This window comes from Conger conger, chromosome 18 (assembly GCF_963514075.1).
Source record: "Conger conger chromosome 18, fConCon1.1, whole genome shotgun sequence".
Classification (NCBI taxonomy): domain Eukaryota; kingdom Metazoa; phylum Chordata; class Actinopteri; order Anguilliformes; family Congridae; genus Conger; species Conger conger.
Genome location: NC_083777.1, coordinates 14,564,862 through 14,579,334, shown reverse-complemented (window position 1 = coordinate 14,579,334; position 14,473 = coordinate 14,564,862). Strand labels below are relative to the sequence as shown.

The 14,473-nt window shown below is 46.7% G+C and overlaps 1 protein-coding gene across 1 annotated transcript in view; it reads right to left on the bottom strand.

The window, feature by feature from the left end:
• prim2 (DNA primase subunit 2) overlaps nt 1-14,473 on the bottom strand; it is a 78,344-nt gene that overhangs the window by 20,126 nt on the left and 43,745 nt on the right. The window contains exons 9-10 of the mRNA XM_061228585.1: nt 11,847-11,919; nt 7,596-7,781 (exon numbers count right to left, since the gene is read on the bottom strand). Coding sequence (XP_061084569.1) covers nt 7,596-7,781; nt 11,847-11,919 — 259 coding nt within the window. The remainder of the gene's footprint in view (nt 1-7,595; nt 7,782-11,846; nt 11,920-14,473) is intronic.

Below are 14,473 nucleotides of genomic sequence, written 5' to 3'. Positions count from 1 at the left end.
CTGACGGAGACCTGGCAAGCGCACTTCACAGAGAGTTCACGGCGAGTTCAGAAGGAGGGGGGTAGGGGCCGATTTCAGGTCAATTTATGACTCCGCAGAGTACTTTGTGCAGAATCAGTCCTCCCAGCAGAAGACTGACATTCTGAGGAATCCCTCCGAAAGGGAGGGAGTGTGTAAACGACCTGAACGCGTGGCTAAAGTGATTACGGATAAGCTCGCTCTGGTATACACAGCTTATCATATTGAGTTTTCATCATCATTGGCGTTCTGCTTTTTTTTTTTTCCTCTCCTATAATATCCGGCTGCTTTTGTTAATGCTTTTATTAATATTTGCAGCACAACTGGTGAAAAAAAAAAAATCAATTTGGGGATCAGTTGACTCCCATCCAGTCGTTAATTAACAGCTCGAAGCAGGAAATGGCTTGAACTCCAACACTGAGTCTAGCAGCTGGTCGGGGTGCATTATATGACACTTGTTAGCACCTGTTTTTTTTCCCAGATTTTCAATTCTCAGGTTTCAATGGGATATAGGCTTAACACATTAAGTGTAAACCGGTATAAAACAAATATTCATAGGCAGCCCCTTCAGTCAGCACACACATTCACAGGAGAAGTGTTCGAGAGGTGACTCTCAAAGGTGAGGGAAAACCTCTCCCTCGAAACATCCCGCATTAAGAGACGCAAAGCAGCCAGCTGAACGATCCGGAACGTGTGAAAGAAACGCACGATTCTGATCAGAGCCCTTCGTACGTGGTTGGGGTCCCAGCACAAAGGCGCTGCCCCGCACAACCCACAATGCCGCCGTGGAGAGACCCCGCTCCCCTCATTTGACATCGGGCCCGGGGCAGAGTTTTTAGCGTAAATTCGAGCTGCTCCACAGCGGGAGGTCAGACGGGCGAGAGACGACCGCTCACCGCCCCCTCACCCCCCCTGCTAACAGGGCAGCGTCTCCCTGTGTGAGCTTGTAAGCGCATTAGAGCCAGGAAGCATGTGTAAGCCAGTAAGGGCATGAATGGTCTGTGACCTGGGGGGAGAGAGAGATAGATAGAGAGAGACAGGGGAGAGAGAGACGGGGAAGAGAGAGAGGGGGAGAGAGACAGGGGAGAGGGAGAGAGATTGAGAGAGAGATAGAGAGAGAGTGAGAGAGGGAGAGAGATAGAGAGCGAGAGGGGGGAAGAGAGGGAGAGAGGGGGGAGAGATAGAAAGATAGAGAGCGAGAGAGAGATACAAAGACAGAGAAAACAGCTCAGTCAAATGAGCTTCCCCTCGATGCCCCATGAAATATTGGCACCCCAACCACAAGGAACATTAGCACCGCCTAAGATCACGGGGGGGGGGGGCGTAGGGTCAAAGGAGGTCGCTACCAACAAGGTCACTTCCTGCTAACCAACCCAAGGGGTGGTCAGACAATGCTCTACCTCGACTTCCCGAGAAGGTGGAGATGGGTGCGATGGGTGCGGTGCGTAGCATGTGGATGGATGTCAGTGCAAAGTGTAATATTGATGAGGGTTCCTGGGAAGGAGGAGGTTGTCGTTCCTCATTCAGGCCAAATCATCTGCCCAGCGCATCAATAATGCAGTGTTTATTATATAGATGTGCGTCTCAGAAGCTCAGTATTCCTTTGGAACAGCTGCTGCTGAGAGGAGAAAACGGCAGTCCTTCCACACCAGGCGGTATGAAACACCTTTAGATGAGCATTCAATAATTAACCTGCAGATCAACGCCAGCCGCTGCAGTACCAGAGGGCTCTGAGGAAAAAAACAAATACACGTGCATACACACTTCAGGCAGCACACAGGGTTACTTCCACACCTCCTCAGGGCTCAGCGCCGCTCAAACCCACAGCTGGGCGTGAGGCTGACTGCACTTCCACTCTAAGCCAACGGGGGGCGCTATCGAGGCTGTGCCAGGTCATGGCTGAGGAAACGGGCCCATTTCTAGAGCGGCAGCGTTTCAAAAAATGTCTCTCCTCAAGTCGCATTACAGCCCGTTCACAGCTAAAAGCGCTCGCAGGGGGAAGGCCGCAGGAAGAAATCCTTTCCGCTCAAACGCACGGATGATAAAAACACGTAGCCGATGGAGGACACGAGCGAGCGCCGTCGACGTCTTATCAAAGGCAGCCGAAGCCGTGACATCGGGCCTTCATGCGGCCTTGCCTTAATGTAGATGACAGTCGACGAGCCCGCAGTCCTCCTTGAGAAGCCGAAAGAATCGGAGAGAGGAGCTGGGCCTATTCGCCTTCCCCAGCCCAGCAGGACGAGTGGCTGGGCCTATCTGAGAGCAGGACAGAGTGACAGGCTCAGGGGTTTATGGGTAGACCAAGAGCTCATCGAGGCTTTCCCGCCCAGTCGCCCGAGTCTCCTTGTGACAGTCATCCCACGACGCTCTGGGCCTGCCCCAGCAGAGCCATGGCATCGCCCTGACAGTAACGTACAGTCTCTGCGTGGGATTGGAAGGGTTTAGCTACGGGGATGGTTCACGGCGATTATAAACGTTGGCGGTGGAAAAAAGTGCAGTGAAATGGTTCGGGTGGGGTCCAGTGCAGACGCTCCTGGTCACTGGACACAGACTGCCGCTGACTAAGCCGCAGACGACACCCAACTGTTAGGATGCACAGCGTTTGTGGGCCTCGGAGAGAAGAAAGAGGTCAACCTGGGAGTCCATATGGCTACGCTTTTTTCCCAACAGCTCGCACTCGTTTATTTACAGAAAAAAGATCAGACTTATTTATTTGACATGTGTTCTAGAATGTTCTCTTCCTTTACTGAACAGATTGGAAAATTGTGTAGCGAGGCATGTGCTTGTGCACGCATGTGCAAAAAGAAAGAAAAATGGGAGCAGAGACGGTCTGTAATGTTTTAAGTGTGACTGTTTGGATTCCTGCACGCTCCTGTAGCCTTCCAGGTGAAGCTCAATATAAAATCCATAAATAATTCTGATTATTTTCCAAGATGGAATTTTTTTTGGAACACATCAAGAAACGTCTACCCTTGCCAGCATATTTATTTTCTTTCACTGAATTAGAATAACTGAATCGTGATTCTTTTATCTAAAAAAGAACGTTTATTTAATTCCATCCTAAGAGAATATGAAAACACAAATGCTTTCTGGCAGGATATCAAACGAAACCCTTATCGTTCATTAATCCACTGCATCCTACTGTACACCAGGGGGTCTGGATAAGAGCGTCTGCTAAGTGACCGTAATGTAATTTAATGTAATGTAATGTAATGCATCCAAACAACTGCAATTTACAATCTCCATTGGGTTATTCAATCCATGATGGGAGGACTGGACCAGCTTTTTGAGTTTCTGAGAGGGCTGGGCTTGTTTCTGGCCTAAATCTATTGGACACGAGTTTCAGGAATATAAATATAAAAATACATAATTTTACTACAGGGGCTGTATTAAACTGCTCTGCACAAACCGTTTGGGTTCCGTTGTTTTTACCTGATGTAAATAGGTTCATTAAACAGTAAGCGGAAATTAACATTTAGTGCAAATTAACCAAAGTAATGATGAATGTAACATGAGTTTTATTAAATACTCAAGTAACAAAAGATTTTGTGAAAGAAATAATGAAGGGTAAATCAATGCTATTTTTTTCTCTCCCAGGCTGAAAAGTGTAACCGAGGCGAGAGAACGTGCTGTTAATCCAAAATTGCTTCTGAATTTACATCAAGTTTAATATTCCACTTGCATTTAAAATGTGAAAGTGGAAGCTTGTGTGTTTTGGTGCCGCGTTACAGAAACAAACTTCAAAGGCAGGAAAAAAATAACCGCATAGCTAAAGGTCATGCTATTAACAACAGTCGATGCGCTTCTTAAAGCGGAGCCTTAATCCGCCACACCTGGGGTGTGGATTAAGACAATTTTTCAAACCACCACTTCTCCCCAATTGTCTCCAACATGAGTTCATCGGGGAAATATCTTTCACCATGGCAACTCACAGGGTCGGTCGGCCTGTGCAGCTAATTCAGCGCCATTTGTGTAGAAAAGTATCCATGAATTTTATCTAAGAAGTTTAATAAATAGCAAATACAGTGCAGTCCTTGACTTTCACTGGCACAACTCTGGCCATGTTGATAAATGCCAATGTCAGACAAATGCCAACAGACCCCAAAGGAGTGCACGAAATGGAATTCCACAACTGACCACCCAATATGGCTGTAAACACCCTCAAATAAAAGGTGACAGTCATTTTCATCATTTCATTTCAAATCCAATGTCAAAAATCCAGAGCCAAAAGAACGGAAATTGTAACACTGTCAAAATACTTATGGACTGCACTGTATATTCTGTCCAGTTCAACAAAAACTGCTAATAACACCAATAATACCACTGTATACTTCTACTCTCAAACATCAAGCTCCATTTCCTATAATGGCAATTGCACTGCCAACATGACATTTAAAACACTGCAAATAATCCTTAAAATAAGACTATGTTATTGTGAATAGATCCTCGCACATTTAGGAAGGCTTAGACACAGTGCGTTAGGTTCTTTCATTAAACCGTTCAGATAGGACTACTTCTATGAAAAGGAGTATGTCATACAGATTACCCTCGACAGAGAGACTTTGGAATAGTAACAGGATGCAGATGCTTCTCAAAAAGAATAAAATAATCAAAAAACTTTGGTAACACTTTATTTCACAGTCCATTAATTAGCTAGTAAATACTACTGGGTAAATAACAGCTGCTTGCATAGTTATTAGGGAATTACTGATTACAGAGGTAAATACTATGACAAAAGTCAATAAATACCATGAAACAAATTTAAGTAATGAAAATATAGCCTGTTTCAAAGAACTTGTCTCTCAAATCAAAATGGTTACCTAATAATTATACATACGTAGCCGGTATTTACCCAGTAAATAGTAGGTAATTAACAGGCTATAAAATAAAGCATTACCAAAACGTTTCACACAGAACCGTTGCCAAAAATGCTCATGGTGCTGAACTGCTGGTGCCCTTCTGCAGGATGCAGCACTGGCGGAAGCCTTGTCGTATTCACAGAGTCACGTCATGGAGAGGTCTTCGGGCTTGCAGGCGGAAGAGAAACGCCAGCCTCCCTCCGCAAACGTGGAGAGGGAGTGGAGCGAGAGAGAGGGGAGTTGGAGGGAGGAGAGCACGGACATGTTGTCTAAGTTATGATTATGCGCAGTTAGGGAAAACACTGCCCTGGAAGACACTCAATATCCTTACAGCCATCTGTGCAGGAGCAGGATGGCGGAAAATGTGGGGGAAATAATAAACTTCTCACAACCATTAATGAGACTAACCAATCACAACACTGGATGACCATTACAGCATTATATTAAATATTATAGGGGGGGGGGGGGGCTTAGCAATGAAGTAAACAATACAGATAACCCCCCCCCCCACCCCCCATGAAAAGGGGGAAAAGAAAATGATAAAAAACAAGAGGAATCTGGATGGTGCATTTTAATGTAGATGCAGATGTCAACGTGACAGACGAAAGCAGTCAGGCGTTTTAAGCGTTTTTGTGATGACTGCATTTGTATTACCGAGTCAAGCTTTCAGTGTAATGATAGTGTGACAAGTTTGAGCCCTGATCTGCAAGCCAAGGGCCTTTCTTCCGCACGCAGGCACAAAAAAATAAAATCTGCATCGTGCTCTGAGCGACTACATCGGTGGGGTTCCAGACTGAACGCCTCGGTGGAATAAACACCAGAAAAAAAGGAACCGTTCGACCAATAAACGTATGAATCCGGAAAAAAAATATGTAAATTCAACTTTTGTAATAAATAAATAAATAAATAGAACGCATCTAATTTTTTGGCCAGTGGACAGCTCTAATAACCACCCTTCCAGACTGTTCTATGAAGCTGTCAAACGGCAAGGGAAAACATTTTAAAGAGCGGTTGTAAACCAGTTAAAGCAAAGAGTGCTGGGTAATTATTGTGATTATAAACAACTGAGCAAAAAACATATTAAAAAGGTGACTGACAGACAGCGTGAGGGAGGAGTGAAGATAATCACACGAGCAGCAAAGATGTACAAATGTAAAAACAAAAGCTTACCAAACAGAAGTCATTTGTAATGGCAGGCTTTCAGGCGGTGTGAAGCCTGTCTGTTTGTGCACGTGTGTGTGTATGCGTGTGTGCATGTGCGTTTGCGAGCATGCATGCGCACGTGCACCTGAGGGAGCATTGTCTCAGTGCGTTTCGATGTGTGTGTGTTTGTGCGTGTGTCTGGCATTCCCCCGCGCCAGTCCGCGACCGTGTAACCCGGCCCACCTCTCATTCAGCGAGAGAAAGTCGGGGTTTCCAGCGATAAACCGATGACACGCCAGCTTAGGCACCTTAACAACAGACAACACTCTCCCTCTCTCCGGCAGACGGCTTCCGCGGCGGACCATAGCGGGCTCGGGAAGCGGAGCGGAAAATCTCCTCCGCCCGACCGCCGGGGCCCGCCGGAGAATTACCCACGGCCCGCCGGCGCCGCGCTACGCCACCCATTACGCTCAGAACCGTCCGAGTCCAAAAGCGTCTCCGGGGAGTCCTGACCCGCATCACGCGTCCCTTATTGAAGATCAACCGGGAATAAACATCCGGCGCAGAGGGACCGGGAAGAGGGGCCGTGGTACAGCTGGTTGGGGGAAATGTAATTTTCTTGTTAAATGTACCATAGTTATGAAAATAAGATTGAAACTGAAAAGCGGCGCGTTCTTTCGGAATTCTGTAATTAAGAACACGAGGGACCAGCGCGGGAGTTGTGTCCGCATCGATGCAAATGTCTCCTGCCAGAAAACAAATAAATAAAAAAATAGAATGGAAAAACCAACCTGAAGCAGATAAATCGGAGTCAACATCATGCATTCTCGCTATCCATTATGTTCCCTTAATACATAAAAATTACTGGAGAATAAAAATGAAAAATTACTCTTTCCATTAATATTCAAACGCATTGAGAATCTGAAGCACCTATCATCCTTCCAAAACATTTTTATTTTTTTTAAAGAACATAAAAAACACTATTACAAATAAAAAAAATTCCGCAGCCAAAATAAGAAGCGCAGACATGATGCATGTATGTATGGATGTGTGTGTGTGCAGAGGGTATAAGCGTGAGACCGTGCATATGGTGTGGGACCGGGCGTATGGTATGGGACCGGGCGTATGGTATGGGACCGGGCGTATGGTATGGGACCGGGCGTATGGTATGTGACCGGGCGTATGGCATGTGACCGGGCGTATGGTATGGGACCGGGCGTATGGTATGGGACCGGGCGTATGGTATGTGACCGGGCGTATCGTATGGGACCGGGCGTATGGTATGGGACCGGGCGTATGGTATGGGACCGGGCGTATGGCATGTGACCGGGCGTATGGTATGGGACCGGGCGTATGGTATGTGACCGGGCGTATGGTATGTGACCGGGCGTATGGTATGGGACCGGGCGTATGGTATGGGACCGGGCGTATGGTATGTGACCGGGCGTATGGTATGGGACCGGGCGTATGGTATGGGACCGGGCGTATAGGACTGTGAACATGCATGCGACATATGGGACATGCATGTGAGCGTGCGCTGTGAGTGTGCGCTGTGAGTGTGCGCTGTGAGCGTACCTTGTCGGCGTCCACCTTGCCCTTGACGAACTCGGCCCTCCAGAACTGCAGGGCCTGGTCCAGCGTGAGGCCGATGCCCTTCAGGAAGAGGCCGTACTGCATGCGGCCGCCGTGCCGCAGGTGGTGCTGCTCACGCAGCGACCGGTGCAGCTCCCGCATGCACAGCGGGAACGACTTCACCGCCAGCTGGAGAGAGAGACGCCCGTCAGGCACACGCCAAAAACTTCAACTGTTACCTCACCCACTGACTGTCCATGGGTGAGTGAGAAGCATCTCACCAGTCCCCCCAAACACACCAAAAACACAAACTGTTACTTCACTCACTGACTGTCCATGGGTGAGTGAGAAGCTTCTAGAAACGCAGAAAGTGCCATTTTGTACACTTTGGAGCCTGAGACTGTGCAGAAGGGAAGCCGATGCAGCTCCTCCACTAAGTGTGTGAGAGTGATGTGATCAGTCCCTTAGTCGTCCACAAGTATTACGGTGTTGTTCAGATAAAACAATAACTTCTGAAGAATGGCATTTGATGATTGCGACTATATTTTGTTGTGGGAAAAAATGATTGACTTCACATTTTGACCGCAACTGTATCACTGACTTTACACTGAAAACGGGTCTGAATGACCTCTACTAGATCCAACGGCAGTGACACTAGTGAGCACTGTCTCTCAGCATGACCAGGAAATGAAGCCCAGTTTTGGTTGTTTCAGAAACACCTGTCAGGCTTCGTAATGCCCCCTCAAACAGGCACCAAAAACCCGATTTAAACACGACCGAGAAGTCACAGACAGGAGCGCAAGGTCACCCCCACTCTCCACACAGCCCTGTTAAAACCTCTGCTCTATCCTCCACAAAATGGAGGTGAAAAATCAGAGTGAAGGGATCACTCCACCTGGATATTTTTCCGTGACTCGGTGGAGAGGACCTGTCAGGGGCCGCGGCAGACGGATCGCTCAGGAGCGGGACGCGTCGCCGCGGTGACAGTGAATGATGGGATGTCGGCCGCAGGGCTTTTACAGGGTGAGTGTCTATAATCACCCTGAAGAAGAGAGAGGAGGCCCAGGTCTTGAGGGGAATTTCAACGCTTAATAGACTTCCTTCCAGGGAGAAACTCAAGAGCTCAATCTGCATGACGATGCCTTTTATTGAACTCATTCTACAAAGTGAAAAATGACACATTGCACTAGTTGGCCAAAGCAAATTTCCATCTGCAGACACTTGCTTATTCAACTTATTCCCTTTCATTTGTATCGCACTTTCCGCAGAGAACCGTCTCAAAGCACTTTAAACATCTTTGGGCCCAGGCACCCATGAGCAAGACATCAAAATAAATGCATCTTGATTCATTTCTCTTATGAAGTTACAAAACTTACTTCATACAAATTCTGTTCTGTTCAACGTTGTTGTAATTCGCCAAATCACTAGCCAGCAGAGCAGAAATTACCTATCAACCAGGAGGGGTCCTGAAGGATCGATGAAAAGTGACTGTACCCTCAAACTTTCAGCAAATTTGTGGCTCTGTGGGGCCTCTATTAAAACTGGTGTGGTTGGGATTCAACGCCAAAAACACAGGAAGTTGACATTTAAAAGATACTAACAATTTTTGACCTTCAATAAATACCAACTTACTTTTTTCTTTTACTAATATTATAAAAAAATAATGTACTCTTGAATAAATATAGATTTCAGAATTGTAATAAAGCACAGCAAGGGCCAAACCATTTCAGGATTCAGAGGCAACATCTGCTCTTAATTATTTAATTCGCTCAATCATACTGCATCTTGGTCATTTGTATCAGAAGCAGCTACAGTTACAGACTGCAGGTGTATCATAAAGATTTTACTGACAGGAGTGAACCGTTGCTGTAGAGCTGTCAGAAAACTAAAATAAAAGTAATTGACTCGAACAAAAACCAGCACGCAGACCGGCCCTCCAGGACCGAATTTGTGCACGTCTGTAATAAAGAAAACAACCAGTAATTGTTAGTGACTGTTGACTTTTGGTCACAGTCATCAGTAAACAGGAGTAGAACTCTTCCCACCCATGTCAGCAGGGTGGCTACAATCTGTCGACACAGCGCTAGCTTGTCAAACAGTGCATTACAAATTATTAATTTTTTTGCCAAATTGTTCCTCAAAGATCTGGGGTTCTCTGAAACAGCACCAACATAGAAAAAGGCTAAGCTTATGTCCAGAGATCCTCGAAACATTTTCCACTCTCCCCGCGGTGCATTCCCTGCAGAAAATGAGCTTAGTCGCGAAAAATCACCACCGCATCCTACATAAAACGCGTAAAAGCACGCCGCAAGTCACAGACTTCCCTCAAATAAAGGAGCAGTTTAACCCCACCCACCCCTCGGCTGCGGGTGCTTACCATTAACTGATTGAAGCTAAGCGCGAGCCTTTACATTGGCTAGTGCAACAGTTTTGTCAGGGCCTGTGACAAAAAGCTACAGCCGCTTCGAATGTGTTCGTCACAGATAAGGAGCGACCGCAAAGCTGGAAGAATGAATAGCCCCCTTAGGCCCGGCTTCTTCTTCTGTGGTAATAAAAGCACACAATAGTGGAAGGGCAGAAAGGAATTTGCCACATGAGAGAACTCCACTGCACTTAACTCAATGGTCTACCTCAGACGTCTACTGTTGGAATGGGTTTTTCATACGCTGGACACTGCAAAATGATATGTCTCCAAGGCTGAAGTATTGAAATTATTTTAAACCTGGTGTCCTTCAAGAATATTGAAGAAAAGGGTCAAAACAGTAGGATTTCTGACAGAAGCCATCGACTAATTGAATGTGTGAACGACCGACCGCTCAAGACTCAAGCCCAAACGGTTGTGCGTTCGTCTCTCCCGCCGCCAGCCTCCGGAAACTAAATAACGAACAGAAACAAAAGTCAAAACGGCCGTTTCCCCGTGTCCTTCTCCTCCCGTCTGAAGTTTCGCGGCGGGGTCCGCCCTCCCATCTGTCCAGACCAGCCCCGCAGACGGTAAGCCCTCCGCAGCCATTGGCCGCCTCTCGCGTCAGCCTCGGCGAAAAAACACTCGCTTCCCCAAAAGCACCGATAAACACGGCAATTAGCGGCGCCGGCTTTCAACACAGCGGCCCTTCTCCTCCATAATTCAAACCTCCCCTACCGGCAACCGCACCACCGCGATCTACGAAATTCATTACCCAGGCATCACACCGATGTCCGATTTGCCTTAGCGACTGCCAGGCCCAGGCACACTTACAATTAACGCGTCTCTTCTTCAACGACAAAAGGCCGCGGGAGGAAGACTGCGCAGAGCGCGGCATGAATACAAATGCTCTTCGGGCGAAAGAGAAGAAAAGGGAAAAACAGGCATCCGTTTTATGAAAGAGGAGCGCGTATTTTTGTTAATGGAACGACTTCATCTCTTCAGAAGCTGAGACAAGGACAAAAGGAAATGCGCATTTCTTTATATTCATCTACTTAGCTCAAAACAAACGCTGTCTGTCTGAACTCGGTCGTTTCAGGTAAAAACGTGTGAATCCAGTTTTCAACTGACAAACGGAGAGCGGAGAACAGAGCTAAGTGACTGGGCTTCGCAGGGGAATTCATGCACTTTGACTGGAAACACATGCAAATTTGAAGGACAAAATTTGCATTGGTTAATGGGCCAATTAATAGAGCAGCACTGGCCTCAGAGGACCGAAGTGCTACACGCAGACGGGTGTTACCGCCAAAAATGGGCGCTCAGTACCCACAGCCCCCCACCCCACCACCCACAGAAACAACCCTTTCCTTTCGACTGCATCGTGCTCAAAATATGCAACAGGGCAACTGACCACACACACCACAGCGACCGTCTTTCAAACACAACGCAGCTAGTGAGAAAGGCTCTCAAAAGTGAGTGGTTAAAATGTGTTTTTAACCTTTGCCTACATAAATATCAGGCTGTGCGGGCGCGCGCACGCACGGACGCACGCACGCAGCCTTGGAGATGAATGCGCTATCAGCAGCCCTTAGCGTCTGTACTGAAAAACTTCAGATCACAAACTGACTGCACCCACCCGTATCCTGGCCAACGCAATGGCCAACTGCCCTATGGAGCGGCCACAGTTACCCCTGGCAGGGCCCGAGTTTGACGCGAGAGCGTGGGGCTCACCCATGCACTGCAGTGTGGGGTCTTATCCCGGATAAGCCCCCCTAGACGCCCCCTCAACACAGGCTTTCTGTTTTCATATTTTTCATATTTAAAAGCAGTCAAGCATTCCAGTTCATACGCACCGAATCAATCTGCTCCAAGGAGATCTTCCCAACGTTCTTCTGGACGCTGTAGTCCTGGCCCACGTAGGCATGGCTGCAAGGGAAAAGAGAGCAAAACATTTACAAAAAAAGAAACCATCAGCAGAGGAAGAGAGCGAGGAGAGAGAACAAAACAACTTCAACACCAAAGTACGGCACAGCCTATAATCACTACTGCGTGAGCAATCTTCCCCTTTTCCGCAGAATACAATTACGTGACATTCGCAGGGGCTTAAGAGCGTTTTTATTTCCCAACAGCCCTTCTTCAAAAACCTCCAATTTCCATGGGAGAATCCACTGATCAAACCACTCAAATCCGCTCAGCGCTGATCAATGCAAGAGGACAGCGGGGCCAGCTTCCTGAACAAAACTGGCATCGCATAAAACTTCCATTTCGTGCCAATCTCCAACAAGAGCCGCTCTCCAATTTATAAAAATTGAAAGCTGGTTTCCAGTAATAACCGGGGAGCAAAAATACATAACATAGTAGCAGAGGTTTGTCAGTTTGTCATGCCATATTCACAGAGCCCCCAAGAGATTGCCGGTAACCTGGCGGGCAATTTCTTCCGTATTTCCGGGAGTGTCATGACCTCATAATAATGCATGCTTAAAAGTTGTGTCTTTTTTCTTTTCCCCAAGTGAACCTTTAACTCAAATCACCTAAATTGAATGGGACAATCACCAGTTGGCACACAAAGCAACTACTTGCTTGGCATCTTTTAGTTTAATCTTTAGCAACAAATTAACAGTTCACAATAAATTACTTGGCAAAAATGTTTTTTTCGAATGATAAGAACATTGCCAATGTATTGCAGTCACAGAACCAATTGACACTGGTAAAGGGGAGATGTAGCACGCTCTACTGAAAGAGACCAGGTAGTAAAAATATTGGTTATTTTAATTATTAATTAAAATGCAAAATTTGTGGTTAGATATTTCAGAAAGTAATTTTATGAGACTGATTACTTTTTGGAGTCATACAAGAGTATTATTAGCACAAAATGTTGTATGTATCAATCCTTGCAATCTACACAAAGTGTACAACAATTTGTATGCCCCATGTAAAGACTGAGACATAAACGTTTCAAAAAGTCATCTTCACAATTTCGTGTAAAAGACCTACATTATTTGGCAGCCCACGTGATGATCCTACACCAGGTTGTAAACTGACTTGCTGTAGTCACACACTACTAAAAGAGACCAGGCTGTAAAATAGACTTGCTGTAGTCACACTACTAAGACAGAACAGGCTGTAAAATAGACTTGCTGTAGTCACACTACTAAGACAGACCAGGCCGTAAAACAGACTTGCTGTAGTCACACTATACTAAGAGAGACCAGGTTGTAAAACAGACTTGCTGTAGTCACACTATACTAAGAGAGACCAAGTTGTAAAACAGACTTGCTGTAGTTACCTTATAACGACCTGGTTGTAAAATATGAGACTTGCTGTAGACACACTGTACCAAGACCAGCAGTACCGTCACAAACAGTCCGGGAATTGGCCTGGAGTGACACTGGCTGATAAGGCGTCAGAGTAATGAATATGAACAGCTTGGCTGTGACCAGTCTGGCAGCTCTGTTCCTTCCTGACCTGCATCAGTCACCACAACACATTAATTATCCATTAGGAAAACAAGACTCTCAATCTGCAACACTTCCTGGGTCAGGTGACAAGCAGCACTCTAGTTAATTATAGTGCAAGGTCAAAGGTCAGGCAATCCAATAAATATGAATTAACCTGGTTAATAGGAGCGGTAAGAACATCTAAACCTCATTCATCCTGACAAGGAACGTTACATGTAATTAAAATTATGCCATAAGAATGATCTAACAAGCTATTATAGGTGTCACGGTCATGGTAGCCTGGGGCTAACACAGGAAGCTAAATGCAAGCGCACTATTATAGAAAACGCTTCCATATTGGAAAAACGTCCTCCATATACTGATGAAATGCAATATTGTGATGACTCAGCATTCTTGTTAGGGAGCGACTACATCCTTAAATTCGAGGCAGAAAAGGTGAACAGGAGACGGAAGGGCATGGGAAGGCGGGGGGCTGGGGACGACTCATTTTAGGGGCTCTGGCTAGCGTTTAACGTGCATTTTAACACACAAGACTCCCTCCAGCCAGCGAGCAGTCTCCCAGCACCACCATTCATCCAGGTTTCATCACAAAATAAATAGAGCAGCAGTCACCCCCATCCAGGACTGCCCCGACTCCCGACCTGGAAGGGTGCGAAAGGAAACCGCGTCTTCACTGGGACGAGGAGCGAGGGGAGCCTCGCACCTGTAACGACCCCGCCGTCCCATCACGGAGAAACCGCTAAAGGCAGGGGCAGGAACCGCTAAACCGGGCCTGAAGCCTCCCGCGGAACACAGAGCGAGGCAGAGAGAGCGGGGAAGGCCGAGGGAGAGAGGAACGAGAGAGGAAAAGACAAGTGAACTTTTAAAATTGCACTTACGACCGGGGAGAAAACCCGAGGGAGCGAGGCGGAGAGGAAGGGTGAGAGACAGAAAGGGAGAGGGAAAGAGAAAAAGAGAGCATGGAGCAGGGAGACGGGACTTTGTCCTACATACACACACCAAGGTGAGCGGGACACAGGGGT